Below are 15,447 nucleotides of genomic sequence, written 5' to 3' on the forward strand. Positions count from 1 at the left end.
ATTAAAGGGTAACTAAACTCCTGGTCAGAGCCAGACTCCAGCCACTGGCAATATTTGAAAAATGCTTGAAAAGTGGGCAGAGCCCAGCGGAGGGGGGGGCGTGCACCTGAGAGATGCATCTCTCTGTGGTTAGCTGGTACTCTGACGTCAGAGGGTACAACAACTTCCAATAGGAAAATTCAACTGCAGTAGCCACCGTTCAACCTGAAGAGGGCAGCACTCTGACGTTTTTGCACCATATATTGTAGAATTAAAACACTTTAAACCCAAATGTCAAAAAATTTACTTGAATCAATGAAAAACATTTATGAAGCTCCATTCTTACAGATCATTAACTAAAAAAAAAGTTGTTTTAGTGTTTAGTTACCCTTTAAAATGTGAACGATCGATATTTCTTTAATTGCATATCGTGGATTTTATAGTATCGTGCTACAGTGCATTCCATCAGTTGCAGTTCTGGCACATCCGTCCCAACACACATTTACATCTTGTTAACTCGGAGTAGGAGTGGGCGATATGGCCAAAATATCAGATCACAATTCTTTTTCATATTGGTTTTACCATTTTGCAAGTGACTGAGCATTAAAGGCAAACTAATGTCCCTATTTTAAAAACAGAGCCTTAGGTAACAAAATATAAAAGAATGGCAGACAGTGGCGAAGATAGAAATCTTTGTTCTTAATTTTTAATAAAGAAAATGACATTACACATACTCAACTTAATATACAAAATGAAATAGTGCTTTGCTTTAATTACTTTCTTCAATGCTAAATACATCTACTGTAGATGAAAAAATAAATGAACAAATATGAAAATAAAACAAAATAGTCACTGTATAAAGTATACAGTGATTCTTATTAAAGATACTATTAAAGTTCTCAGTCAAGAGCAGTGTATGATTTCCTCTGTTTTTTGTTGTTTTAACATTAAAGGGATAGTTCTCCCAAAAATTAAAATGGTCATCATTTACTCTTTTAAGTTTTTTTAAAGCCAAATAAGTTTATTTCTTCTGTTGAAAATGAAGTTATTTGGAAGAATGTGGGTAACCAAATAGTTGATGTACCCCAGTGGCTTCCATAGTATTTTCCTTCCTACTTTGGAAGTCAATGGGGACCAGCAACTGTTTGGTTAGCCACATTGTTCCAAATATCTTCTTTTGTGTTCAGCACAAGAAAGAAATTAGAGGTTTGGAACAACATTAGAGTGAGTAAATAAAGGGATAGGTCACCCAAAAATAAAAATTCTGTCATTAATGACAAGCGGCAGCATGTTTACTATTAAGGCTACTGTCTCTTTAAGACCTGTATTCGACGCTTTTAATATACACGCATTTAACAAGCATATTTTCTCAATTTTCTCTGTTTGCTTTCACTTTAGACACAATCAACTGTGTTTATGTACACCTTGTGTGCATTTGACAGTATTAGCGCAAGACTCACTAAATGCACTAAAGTCTATGTTAGAACAGGGCATCAGCACGCGAATGAAATGTTTAACCAGCAAGGCTTTAAAGCACATGCAAATAATAAACTTTTGTTAACTGCAGTGTCCCGTTCCTCCGCGTTAACATTTGGCGTGAATATACGTCGCGTTGTACAGTATGTTGAGATGAAGGCGCCAGAACTGCAACAGATAGAATGCACGATAGGCTACTACGAAATTTCTTCAAAAACAGCTCGTAGATACATTTTAATCGTCCATGATCAAAAATCATGATATCGCACACCTAACTCAGAGGTAGGGTTGTCAGTTTAAAAAAATCCCTGCCGGTTAAACCTTTTATTCGCACGCTGTTCTGACATCTTTTTTTAGCGCATACACACGAAGCGCACACACTTATAGCTTGTCAAATAAGGTAGGAGTAGTAAACCAATATATCTTTCGCATCTTATGGCGCTTAAACCATCAAACACACACGGTTTACATAAACAGTCGGTTTGGTCTTAAATTAATGTAAACCCTTGGGAGAAAACCAAATGCGTCTGTTTATTAGCTCCGTGCATGAGGTATTAAAGTGACAGCAGCCTAATAAACCTGATGTCGTTTGTAATTAATGTAAACTACAAAATACTAAGAGAATCACTGAATAAATGTAATGTACGCATGTAAAATAAAGAAAATTAAATTTATCCTTTTTGCTGATGATACCAATATTATTTGTGCCGATGACAACCTGGAGCAACTTTTGGCCTCGGTAACTGTGGAATTGGTAAAGTTAAAAACCTGGTTTGATATTAATAAACTGTCTTTGAATTTGAAAAAGACAAAAATTATGCTGTTTAGTAATTGTAATATATCTGTTAAAATTGTTATTGATGACAAACTAATAGAAAAGGTTCAACAAAATACATTTTTGGGCATTATAATAGATGAGAGGATCTCTTGGAAACCCCATAAGCTACCTGTGGACAAAAGTGGCTAAATGTGTTGGAATGATGAAAAGATCATGTAATTTACTGAACACTGAAGCTCGACTTCTACTGTATCATTAATTTATTATGCCATATTTATATTATTGTGTTGAAATTTGGGGGAACCGTTACAAAACTCACTTACAGCCCTTGATCACTCTGCAGACAAAGGGCATTAGGATTGTCTCTGGTGTTCATTACAGACATCAATCCAATCTATTGTTTGTAGAGCTGGAAGAACTTAAATTGCATGACGTGATCAATTTTAAAACTGTTCAAATTTTGTTTAGGGCATCTCAAAATTCCTTGCCTCCTAATGTTCAAAATTTATTTCGTGATAGAGATGCTCATCATAGTTACACATTAAGAGGAAATAAAAACAAATATTTACCCAAATTTAGAACCACTTTAAAATCTATGTGTATTTCAGTGCGAGGAGTGAAGCTTTGGAATGATTTGGTGGATGAATTAAAAACCTGTCCTAATATAATTCATTTTAAATATTTGTTTAAAAAAAAAAAGTTATAAAGAAATATGTAGAGGACAGAGAATGATGCCCTCAGCATGAAGCTAGTGGTGAGAGGGTGTAGAGGCAGAGAGTGTTTGGGCCAGTGTCTTTTGTAAGGGTGTGTGGTGTGTGTGCGATGTTTTGTCTTGTTTGTCTTATACCAATTACATAGTAACAATTGTTCTTCTGTATGTACTGTACAAGAATATTGTTGCTCTTGAATTATTTTGTTTATATATTGTTTCTGTATTGCATTTTGTGTTGAATGTGAGGGGGTTTGGAATTATATAAACGTTTGCTTCATCCACCTTTTCAAACCATGCACTTGTATAATTTGTCTGTTATGTAGCCTGTTATGTTGATTTATGAGAACTAGAATGCAGGTTTTAAATAAACATCAAAAAAAAAAAATTATAATATATACACACTAAATAGCTTTAATAAGAATCAGTGTCTATCAAGTGTATGTAGCGTTAGATTTTTAACATTTGTTTATTCTATTTCTTACTTGAATGCTAGTGTCAAATACACCTACTCGAATGAAATAAGTGCTTAATTTTTTTACATTCCAAAAAAAAAAGATACATTTTTGCCATAACGCCCACCCCTACCTGCATACTGTTATTTACTTCTAAATACACCATTTCTCAAGAACTAGAATACACACACAAAAAAAGCACTTGTTTTAGTGTGTGTGGTGTTTGTAGGCCGCGTCAGACTTGCAGAAGTCGGTCTGTTCTGAACACCACAACTGGATTGCTGTAGGAGGTGAGTATCAACAGAACTCTAGTGCTTAAAGAGCCCGTTTTCATGCCCTCCAATATGACATGCACTCATTCAATCATCATTAATGACAAAAGCACACAAAATGTGACAGTCAGACAGCAATAATAATAAAAACAGACAGATCCATGCTTACTGTCTAAAGTTGAATAGAGGCATGGTGACCCAGCCCAGAGCTTCAATGCTGCGTTTCTGCTTGCTCTTCTCCTCCGCACTTCCAGGGGGCGGTAGAGGGGTGGCATATAGCATCACAGTCAGCTGTGACTCCCTTGGCAACTGGTTGATCTGGACGGGGAAGCAAACTCTATACATTGAAAAAGGAAAATTAATAAATAATGCCAGTCACAACCATGTTTTTGAAATGGCAATGCGTTTTCATAAAAACAATTAGAAATTTCTTGTTTGCTCTTAAAACTAAGAACAAGAATATAAAATTAAAAATAAAATATTGTAACACCTACACCTGGAGTTATAATAATACATGCACACCTACATACATGTACCTAAATATATTTACTAGGATGGAGAAAATAATAACTGACTACTGAAATATAACAGAACAATAACAAAACTGTACAATGAAGAGGGCAGAGTACAAAAACAACCACAGGAAGCGGAGCTGGATGAGCTATTTTCAAATTTTACATCTGAAGTACTAGGTAAACAAACTAAGATCTAACGTGTTCAAACTTTAGGCCATTTGTTTGTTTTTTAAGAGATTGTATTCATGGGACTGTGTAGCATGTGTGGATTGGTATCAGGCTCACCTCTGGTCCCACACTACCAGGTGGAAGAGATATTTGCTGACAGACTGTTTACTGGTGTGCTGGGGGGCACATAGTTCCACCCCACCGTGGGTGAGAGAACAGGACAGGAAGAAATTCTCATAGCTGTGAATTTTTGTGAAAGAAAAAGAGGGTGAGATCAGCAAATGGAAGCAAAAATCTAACAGAAGCCAAAAAAAAATAGGCCATTAAAATCACCCTTTCCAGAGAGCTGCTAACATAACCACTGTGACCAAATCACACCAGATCAGTTCACACCAGATCAGAATGTATGATTCATTCAGCCTGGTGTTATGAACTAGATCGATAGATTGCTCAATCATTCTCTTAATTCCAATCTTTTTAAATTCCAAAATTGCTATTATTCTGAATGCTGAAATGTCAAGATTTTCTATAAAACTGCTTATTACAAGTCTCTTACAACAGAAATAGTCTTAGTCCACATGAATTCTGAGGTATGACACTGATGGTCATTTTTAGAAACTTAACTTCAGTCCCCTCTCATTGCAATTGCATGGAAAAGTGTGAATTTTTCAAAAATTCATTAGCGTTTTCAAAGGAATGTCATTTGGATAGGATATGTTCACCTGACAAAAATACTGTCATAATTCTCTTTCAAATTCAAATTAATCATCTTAAAGCACTGACTTTAATAAAATATACAGTCCATGATTCAGGTGATCATATTCATGTCTGCATTCATTTTATTTACTAATGACATATTGCCATTATGGTGACCATGAGAAATCCGCAAAGGTCACATGTGAGTGGCATGACTAACTTCATGCTTTACGTAGGTAGATAAGATATTAATGCCATGTCTCATGACAAGAGATTGCAATGAGTCGGTTTTCTACCAATTATTTAAGAGTAAAACAAAACTAAAACAAGGTGTTATACATGTACAAAACAAAAACAAGGTGTTATACATGTACATATGACAAATTCAAAAACTTTTTGCTGGTAAGATTTTATTAAACAAGTCCTTAATAGAGATTACTAAGTAAAACTGTCATCTATTTTTATTAAAGGTTTAATTCACCTAAAAATGAAAATTGTCATATACAGGTTGGGAACAACTTGAGGCCAAGTTGAGTTTCTTTCTTCTGCTGAACACTAAGGTGAGATTTTGAAAATACAGTTAACCAAAAAGTTGATGGACCCAATTGCCTTCCGTAGTATGGAAAAAGAAAATACTAAGTCAATGGTGCCCCGTCAACTTGAGGGTGACTTGAGCTCATCCAAAAATAAATTCTTGAAAAGCAGAGCAGTCCAACAAGATATGCATTTCTTCTGTAAGGCGAAGAATCCAACTTTGTGTATTCTCTTAACCATGAGTCAGTCTTGAATGTCCTAAACACTTGATGAAGTCTGCTTGATGCTTTAGAAAACAAGCCTTTATCAACAGACTGCTTTTATATTTGGGTTCACAAGCGCAGTAAATGGTCGTGGAAACCTTGCCACCTTTTTCAAACTCCTCTCTCCTAATCCCGACATTATACAATGTTCTCCCACATCATTCAACATCAAATTAAGCACTTAGACTCCAAAATGGGCAATGAACTCTGAGACAGATATAAATAGAAAGAAAAACATTCCCAAGCTAAATGGAATACCAGAGAGGGAAGAAAAACACATGAGTGTAACACTAATGTTACTAATCCTAATACTGATTAGAGGATCCAGAAAAACACCCTCCTAATAATGACACCATCTTCATGAAAAATAACGTTTGGAATAACCATTTAACACTGATCTGAGATCAGATTTGAGCCTTGAATACAAAAAAAGGAAGTGGATTATATATCAGCCCTTAAGGAACCATCTGATTGACTAATTGCCAAAAGCAGATGGATGCAGGGGAATGTCAGCCCTCAGTCACCACTGCACAGGTGCCTGGTGCCCAGCCTGCCCTCTGCCTGGCCTCAAAAGGTCAAAGTTTATGCTGAGTTCCCATACGTGCTCTTTTGTGATGGCCCGTTCCAGTCAGCATCAGTTTCAGAGGGAGACAAAGAGCAGTAGTACAGGTCAATAGGCGGGAGAGACCATTCCTGTGCTGAGAGGAGGAGGTAAATGGCTGTATTACTTTATCACTGAACGACTGGGCGAGGTGTAGTGACATTTAGGGTTGGCCAGCATCTGTCTCCATACTGGTGGGAGGGGTTTTCATGGTTCTAGGTTAGGACAGAGGGTGGAGAAGACTGAGAAAAGAAATTCTAAAAGTTCTGTGCACCATAACACCAAATAATCCTGCTGGATTATCAAAGGGGATCAGCAACGTGGACAGCTGGTGTCCAGCTGCATCTCTAATTTCCAGAGTCTTTAGAATTCAGACCACGGGAAAAGTTTACTATTGCGGAAGTAGAGGCATCAATCTGCAAATGCAACCTTCAGGGTTTTTTTGAGTCACAAATGAGACCATGAGTGATCAACAGATGGCGAGCATGCTATCTGGAAAGCTATTTGCTGGGGAAAAAAGTACTTCCTGTACAAATACAAACACGTGCTATTAGACTTAATAATAGTGAAAGTCAACCAAGGCAGGAATTAGTTATTTTTCTGATTAATCCAAATGGTCCATGTTATATGCCTTAAATGTTTTGAATATTTCTACTTTCAGTTTATTGTTCATAGAAATGGGGCATATCGCAGCACGTAAGATGATACCATGGAAAGTCTGTTTTGCAAATGTCAACAGATTAGCAATCCGGAATGACAGGTTTTAATAACGAACAAGAACTTTCACAACTGCAAATCTGAACTCGTTCAAACCGACAATACAACCCACTTTCATATTCACCATCTACCCATTTTATAAAAGTTGTAGGAAAGAGTCACATATATAATCTTTTTGCATTCCAATTTTTAGCTAAACCCACATTCTGCAACATAAACAAGTGCACAAGTGACAATGTAAACACAAAGGTGTTACAGTGTACCACTATCGTTAAAAAGTTTGGGGTCGGCAAGATATTTTTTTAAAGACATCTTAAGCTCACCAAGACTTCATCCATTTGATAAAAAAAAAAAATGTGTATATAAATTTTTGTTTACATTTCACAATAGTACAGTGTTTTAATTGAATATATTTTAAAATGCAAATTATTCCTGTGATGGCAAACTAATGACTGAAGTAATAGCTGCTGAAAATTCACGTTACATGATCCTTTAGAAATCATTCTAATATGCTTATTTGGCGCTCAAGAAAAAATTTGTATTTATATCATGTTAAAAACAGTTGTGCTGCTTAATTTTTTTGTATTATTTATTATTATAATAATAATACTTTACTAGTGTATAATGCATGCTTGATTCACAGGCTGATATATCCAAACCAAGAAAGATAGCACTACCTGGCAGCCCATGTGATGGGAACGCGATGAGCTGCGTAAACACTGAAGGAAAGGACGTTGGTGACCATGCCAGCTTCCTGTATGGGGGCTGTGGATCTGCTGCTGTGTGGCATGGTGTGGAAATTAGCATTGAAAGTGCTACAGTACAGCTCCACAAGATCCAAGATAGCTGCAGTCAACTTCTCCACTATTGCCACTGTAAAGGAAAAATAGGTTCTGCTGTTTATATACAGATTATGATGCTAAGAATTATTCATAATTATTACACCACCCGGAATTTTTTTTTTTTTTTTGCATGTTATGCTCCTAGAATGTTGACTGAAGCAGCAGCAGGAATGCACACCAAATGTTAAAGTTTAACATGTCATGCACAAGGGTGCATCCTTCCTGTTTATCCCTATCTGGGATCACAGGCATCATTGTAGCAGATCTACATAAACACACTTCCAACTAACATGAAACACTTGCATATATCCTCAACCATGTTACCCCAGGAAGAGGCAAACAGAAGTGTGTCCATACTTGACAAGTAGAGGTGACTGAACCAACATCTGTGGATATTTTTGTCATCGTTTTATCCTTGTTCCAGACCGAACTTACCATTTTGAACTACAAATTCATTCTATACATATATTTGATTAAGTAGCTAAATAAATAAAAGCACTGTGAAACAGTCACTAAATCTTAATAAGAAATATCATTCATATATTTTTGAGGACTTAAAAAGTAAAAAAAACCTTTACAAAACTAATAAATAATTCAAATATACTTCTAATAATTATTTTTTTTTAGAAAAATAGTAAAGGTTGGGTTTAAAAAAGCTGAATGCTTCTGTTTGACAAAGACCGAAATATGACCTGTAGCACCGTACCTCTGTTTTCTTTCTTCGTCAAGACACTGATATCCTATAAAATAAACAGAAAAAGACATAAGCATGCATACCAGATAGTGCCATTTCTGTAGTGGAAATGAAACTTGTAAAACCCAAGAAAAAAAACACATGCATAGCATTTCTAGCCGTTTTAAAGGTTAGTGGTTTAAGCTATGCAGAGAATGGTCTAGTCATTTGAGGAACTATAAGCAGCAAAAGCTGCAGGTTTGCAGCATGCGTCTGTGCTCACATGAAAGTAGTCAGCAAAAAAAAAAAAAAAAAACTATATGCTTATAAGATTTCTAAATAATTTCCCATGTAAAGATTTGTGACTACCGGTTCAAAGGCATTACCTTCTGCACTTTAGGCTGTAGTCTGCAGGGACAAGCTGGCAGCTGGTTTAGGGCAGCAGTGATGTCAGGTGTTTCAACAGCTGCAAGAGAAGTACACAGGGCCTTCACCGACTGCACTAAACGCTCCACATGCAATGGTAATTCCACCTGCAAGTGACAAAAAAAAACCCACTGAAACAAATAGAAGGATGGATAAAGGCATTTCAAAAACCACATTGGTCAAAATTACCTTTTTTGGAACGCATATGCTCATTCAAATACTTTGTCACCATGAAATAAAAATGGACGATTCTTACTTTATGAAATATTGCACTATTTATTCTGAATGATTTTATTCGTTATTTTTTTAAATCATGTGCCCTCGTAACTTTAATCAAAATAACTTCCTCTCGCACCGACTCTTCTCTTGACTTTAGGCAGGAGGGCAGAACAACTTGCCACTCATATCATATGAGAAAAACCACAACGATCCAATCAATCCCCGATGTACAAAATCAATTTCGTTTGAGAAGCAGTTTCACTTGGATATACATCGCAATAGGGAAGAAAAGGCTAATTAGCATTTTTATTTGTCCAATGGCAGATGAAGGGAATGGTTAGGAAATGGTTTGGCAACCACAAATAGCTTTGTGATTTGGATTGCCCATAGATCACACCTCTCCACTTTAAAGGTAACTTTTAAGGCTTACCATAGTGTATCAGGGTAAGACAAAAACGTGTTTTGGACGAAGAACTAATGCGTTCCAACACGTTTAAATTTCATTATCAAACAATCTTCAGATAAGCAATGTTTGTAACAAGCTTACCTCCGATAAAAGGAAAGACTCAGCCTCGTTGTGAAAGGTATCCAGGAGAAGAGTCAGTGCCTCCCTGTCACACAAATAAAAGAGTATGATTCAAACAGTGTGGAAGTTAAATCACTCGTGCATACAACAGCCTAAACCTCCTCTTCATCGCTACTACCTGGTCACTGTCTGTTTGATTGGCCTCTCTTGCAGTAGAATATTGTGGTTCATGGTAGATGGAGTATCATCATCCTCAAGCTGTTAACAACAACAACATTCATTAAATAATGCAAACATTTAAGAATTCAAACACCATTATCTTCTACACTATGAATAAATTCATAAATGGTGTTGGTTAAACAAAAGAGTGTGAAGGAAACACTTCTTCAATGTCATTGGTGTGAAAATTGATTCCTTTATCTTTAAGTGCATCATCTAGGTGTATTCCAGGCATACTGTATATGTTTTGTACTCTAAATAAAAGGCAACATGAATGCCAAAAATAAATGGTTTTTGAAATTTTCCAAATAAGCTTGAGGAACTGCATGATGGACAAACATGCCTGGCGCAATGTGGACTGCTTTTTTAAAGTGTTCAACATTCAGTAGGTTTAATATTGATTGCACTCATTCAAACCTGTAACTGAAGGTTTTATACTTTCAAGAATTGAGTACACAAGGAGTGCAGAGTTGGTGTTAATCGGTCTAAAAAAATAATAATAATAATGTTTCCTAAAGGTGCTTCCTGCGGTTTCAACGGTTTAAACAGGACAAAAACTTGTTGTTGGGTCATTAATCCACCTGCTGTCAGCTTTGGTCTTACCATACGGGTGAGCTCCATGCTGACAGAACTCCGTTTGGTAAGGAAGAGTCGAATGTCCCAGTCAAACTTCAGACATTGCTGGATGTACTCAAAGCTCGCCAGAGTCTCAGTGCTTAGCAGAAAGGAAAGAGGCAAAAGCAAACTTGAGATCTATTAGTCCATAATGTCTTTATAAACGCATACTATATCGTTTTTAAGTTTGGGTCAGTAAGATAAACATTTTTTTTTTAAACTTCCACAAGGATGTATTAAATTGAGCATAGTTGAGAGTAAAAGACATTCATTTTAATTAAAAGAACAGCATTTATTTGAAAGGTTTTTAAAAACGTTTCGATTCAGAGAATCCTAAAAAAAAAATTTAAAAAAAAAAATTTAATAAGCATATTTGAAAGTCTTCAGTGTCTCGTGATCCTTCAGAAATCAGTCATGGATACTGAAAATTCTGCTTTGCCAAAGGAATAAATCAGATTGCAATTTAAAATAAGTATATTTTAAAATATCACAATATCAAATAAATGCTTGAGGAGCACAAGAGATTTTTCAAAAACACCCCCTTTGTCTCGTAATACAGCGCACAAACCATTTTATGGATGTTTTGTACATTTTCTTTTAAAATTGTACATTTTCTTTTTGTAGGATTTTCATACATAATTGTTAGACCAAGGTTTAACAATTATGTATGAAAATCCTACAAACTGCTCTTCTAAATGTCAATGAAACACTAACAATCATTCAGAAACTGAAAAACTAAGAAAGTGTGATGACCCAGAAAAAGGCCTCCATGAGTGAAGTACGTTATTGTTCTGAAACTTAATTTTAAAACATTCATACACAAAGTTCCACCTCCTCACGGCCCTGCACAAGCACATGGTTATCAGGAAAAGACACACTTCCTATCACACAGCTGCACCCACAGCAAAAACAACCAACACATTCAACCGAATCACACCTGCGGTTCTTGTCGCAGACACAGTCTCAGCTCTGTTTGTTTTGCCTACTTCAAAAATGTCAAGTGGCCTTTAAAAAAAAAAGAAAAAAACAGAGCACACATAAGAGTGGTTATGTCTGCCTCAAAAAGGTGGTCGTGTCATGGGAAAACCAAATGCGGTTATAGCAGTCCACAGACATAAGTGCAGCTAGTCTTTATGAAACCACAATTGAAGGGCCATATTTATAGGACAAGGAACTTTTCAGACCACAAACCGCAGATCTTAAAGTTCAGCTAGTTTTTTTTGGAATCACCCCATTTCCACCCACAACTCAAATGTACTTACAACAGACATGCTTGTAACATGTAGTTCATTGTTAGTCTGGTAATCACCAGACCAAGCTCAATCTTTTAAGATTGAACATTAGTCTGGAGAGTATGCTATGTATTTTCTACTGCACAAGAGGCGTGATCAACGGGCATAGTTCAAATGACTCGGTGCGCAATTGAATAGTCCTTCAACCAATCAGACCAACGATCCGGGTGACGTACTTTGCAATGAAAACTCCAGGCAGGAAAAGTGTCAGTTTAAAAAAAAAAAAAAAAACACCCACTCAGTAATTGTTTGCTAAATCAAAAAGTCATTGAGCATCGTCGAGCGGTTTAAGGCGAATTGGATTGGATTAAAACCCGCCAATAGACCACAAGGTGGATAAGCCAGTTTGTGTTTTGGTCCCCGCAAAATGGTAACAGAAGCAGGATAAATTAATGTACAGGTTTCTAGCCTGAGCTGCAGGTCGAAATCATCGCCAGCAGTTTGTGCAACACACTGCAAACTGACAAGAACCAGGGGGTCTGTTTTTGGCCATAATGCTTTGGCTCAACATATGAGCGAGCGGTTGGATTTTCTCCCCAATGTGAGGTGGACATTAATCCCCTGGAAGAAAAGTGTAAATGTCCAAAAAAAATCCTGTTGTCAACAGTATTTAGAAGCCTGGAATATGAATTATTGCCAGACATGAACATCATAAAGTCTAGTGATGCACCAATCACGATTTTTCATGGCAGGTTGCAATTGTTACAAGCAAATTGACTGATTCCGATATTTTAAGCAAACTTATTTTAGCAAACTTTATTTGCTCTATAACAGGCAAACTAGCCTTTAAAATTTAGTGGTTGCCTCTAATTTTAATTGGCTACAGATATTTGTATCACAATCCAGACAAAGATGCTACACCCATGTAGCATGAGCTGTTGTTTTTGAATTGGATAGTAAAATTTCAAGATTTAAAGTAAAACAACATTTAAAGTGACAATATGCTACATAGACACCCACAAAACAAAAACAGCAGGTGGACTGAAAGTAAATTCAATTCAATATGTATAAAACAATAAATTAAAAAAAAAGTTATTCCTATATTTCGAGCATCGCAAACAATGAACTTGCTGTGCCTGGTACAGTATTTGCTCTGTGTTCTCTTCTTTGCTTCCATCTACAGCGTGTCCCGTCTCTGGCCTGTGTTAACATCCTGTTTTCAAACTTTTCCCAAAATTTCATTTGTGTTGAAATATTGCAATGATTCCAATGCAGTTTGTGCGCAAGTCCGGAATATTAAAGATCAGCCAACAAAAAAAAAAAAAAGAGAAAACATCTGTGCCTTCAGAGCAAAAACCATCTGATTCTGATTTATGTTCGGTCGACCAGTGTATTTCTAATAAAGATTATGGGAGAATGTTATTTGGATCGTAATTAAAATGCAGTGGTTGCCTCTAATTTTACCTTATAAAAGCTCAGCGCGAGTGGAATTTTCAGAGTAAGCTTTCATCAGAAGGCTGCTAATTGCCCTTTTTATGGAGAGTAATATGGCAGACTAAAGATGAAGGGTAAACTATGTAACTCTTGATTTATGTCTATTGAAGTTCTATGCATTTAGAATGCAAGCAAACAAAGCATCAAGAAGTGAGGTCAAGACCCTTTTTGGTGAACCCTTAGTTCTTACTTTTTGAGGAACTCCGCCTGGCCACAGATTTTCAGCAGGTAGTCGTCCACATCAATCATATCCAGGTCATCATGGGAATAGCAGAGGGTCTGATAGATCAGCAGATCTATGGTTGAAGATCCTGTGGGAAGAGAAGAAAAATACTAACATTACACTTGGATGGTTATTTCTCATCATGCAAGTAAAGTTAAGTAAAGAACTAAAATGTTTAGTAGTAGACTTTAGCATTTCCTGTAACTTGCAACTTTTTACAACAAGTAGAGGTAATAAAACCATACACTATTTTAAAATTGGCATCTGTATTACAGGTGAATTGAGGCAATAACTTATATATTTTCCTAGAATGTTCTGTCATCTACACTAGTAGACTAATTTTCAAAAGTTTAGGGAGAGAATTTCTTAATGTCTCTTAAGCTTACCAAGGTTGCATTTACTTGATAAAAAATACAGTACATTCACAGATACATAAAACAGGTATATTGTGAAATATTACAATTTTAATAAAATGTTCTATTTTAATAGATTTAGAAATGTATTTAGCAGTCATTACTCCAGTCTTCAGTGTCACATCTAATATGATTAAGAAACATTTCTGATTAATGTTAAAACAGCTGTACTGCTTAATTTATTTGAAATCGAAACCTTTTGTATCATGGTTTTCACTAAAATATTATTGTCTTTTAAACTTTCTATTTGACCAAAAATACTGAAAAAAAAGTAACATTACAAATGTCTTTTACTCTCCCTATTTTTTGTATGGTTTTAGTTTTATTAGCTGTATTTGCTCGTAAATTAATCTTTTCAAATATAATTCTGTCTGTCACATTGATACTCATTTTTTACAATCTGCAACATTTATCCTGCGCAAAAACAATATGGTAGTTATCTCTTAGATACTAACGGTTTAAAAAGCTTCAATGAATTTAGTTAATAACTTGCATAGTTTCTGACTTAGTCAAGCCAGCCATGTAAAAATAGTTTAACTACTTTGAAACTAAATCATGAATAGCTTGAAGCTTGAGAAGCTTAAGTAACTTCACAAAACAAATGCTAGCTAACAAACGGTAGTGAGCACAAAGAAACAGAATAAGTGCCCAGTATGTCTCAAAAGGTATTGGTTTTTCTTGTAGCGAGATCAATAAGAGGTCATCAATTAGTGACAAGTCTGTGCATCCCTTCCTCTTAATGAACATGCGGCCAGATGCTCCCTATACATTAAATTAGCACCACCTGATCTGAATACATCCAGTGGACAGACAAAGAAGATGTGAATTTTCGCTTTCAAGCAATGTTCGTCACTTCAATGGGAGGATGTGGAAGAAAAGAAAATAAAGAGCAGAGGTAGGGATGAAACAGAAAAAGGTTAAATCCACCCTTCCCACTAATTACACCCTAACTGGGCAGATGTACTGCACTGCGGTCACAGTGGGATCACATTTTGGATAAACGCCCGTCTCTGTCTCTCTCTCACACACCTCAGTTTCCTCCGTACTTTCTCATTAATGAATTGGGCACTTCTGTTTGAACATGAGTCTTGAGGCTAGGCTTTTAATTTTTTTTTTTATTAATGTGAATGTGTATCTGGGTCCATTCCAAATAGAGACCACAGAGAGTGCAAGTAGCGCACATTAAAGACAGAAACAAGACACTTGTAACCCACATTTGTTCTGTAAAGCACAATTTCCACATTTCTTAATGTTACTGGTGATGTAATTCTTTTTATGTTAAAATACTTCATTCCAGTTTACTATGCTGAGACAAGTAAAACCCCTTGTCAGTTGATTTCCACCAAAAAGTGTAAACATAGGCATTCTGTGTGTTTTTTAACTGTGTGCTCTGTTTATTTGA

At 36.0% G+C, this 15,447-nt stretch overlaps 1 protein-coding gene across 1 annotated transcript in view; it reads right to left on the reverse strand.

Annotated features, from left to right (window-relative positions):
* pik3c2b (phosphatidylinositol-4-phosphate 3-kinase, catalytic subunit type 2 beta) overlaps window positions 1-15,447 on the reverse strand; it is a 56,658-nt gene that overhangs the window by 30,208 nt on the left and 11,003 nt on the right. Inside the window, exons 5-13 of the mRNA XM_077203398.1 lie at window positions 13,600-13,720; window positions 10,672-10,783; window positions 10,028-10,107; window positions 9,871-9,934; window positions 9,065-9,211; window positions 8,712-8,745; window positions 7,841-8,036; window positions 4,470-4,592; window positions 3,839-4,006 (exon numbers count right to left, since the gene is read on the reverse strand). Coding sequence (XP_077059513.1) covers window positions 3,839-4,006; window positions 4,470-4,592; window positions 7,841-8,036; window positions 8,712-8,745; window positions 9,065-9,211; window positions 9,871-9,934; window positions 10,028-10,107; window positions 10,672-10,783; window positions 13,600-13,720 — 1,045 coding nt within the window. The remainder of the gene's footprint in view (window positions 1-3,838; window positions 4,007-4,469; window positions 4,593-7,840; window positions 8,037-8,711; window positions 8,746-9,064; window positions 9,212-9,870; window positions 9,935-10,027; window positions 10,108-10,671; window positions 10,784-13,599; window positions 13,721-15,447) is intronic.

The sequence above is a fragment of the Siphateles boraxobius genome, unplaced genomic scaffold, assembly GCF_051911475.1.
Source record: "Siphateles boraxobius isolate OS27281-9 unplaced genomic scaffold, OSU_SipBor_1 5, whole genome shotgun sequence".
In the NCBI taxonomy this organism is placed as follows: domain Eukaryota; kingdom Metazoa; phylum Chordata; class Actinopteri; order Cypriniformes; family Leuciscidae; genus Siphateles; species Siphateles boraxobius.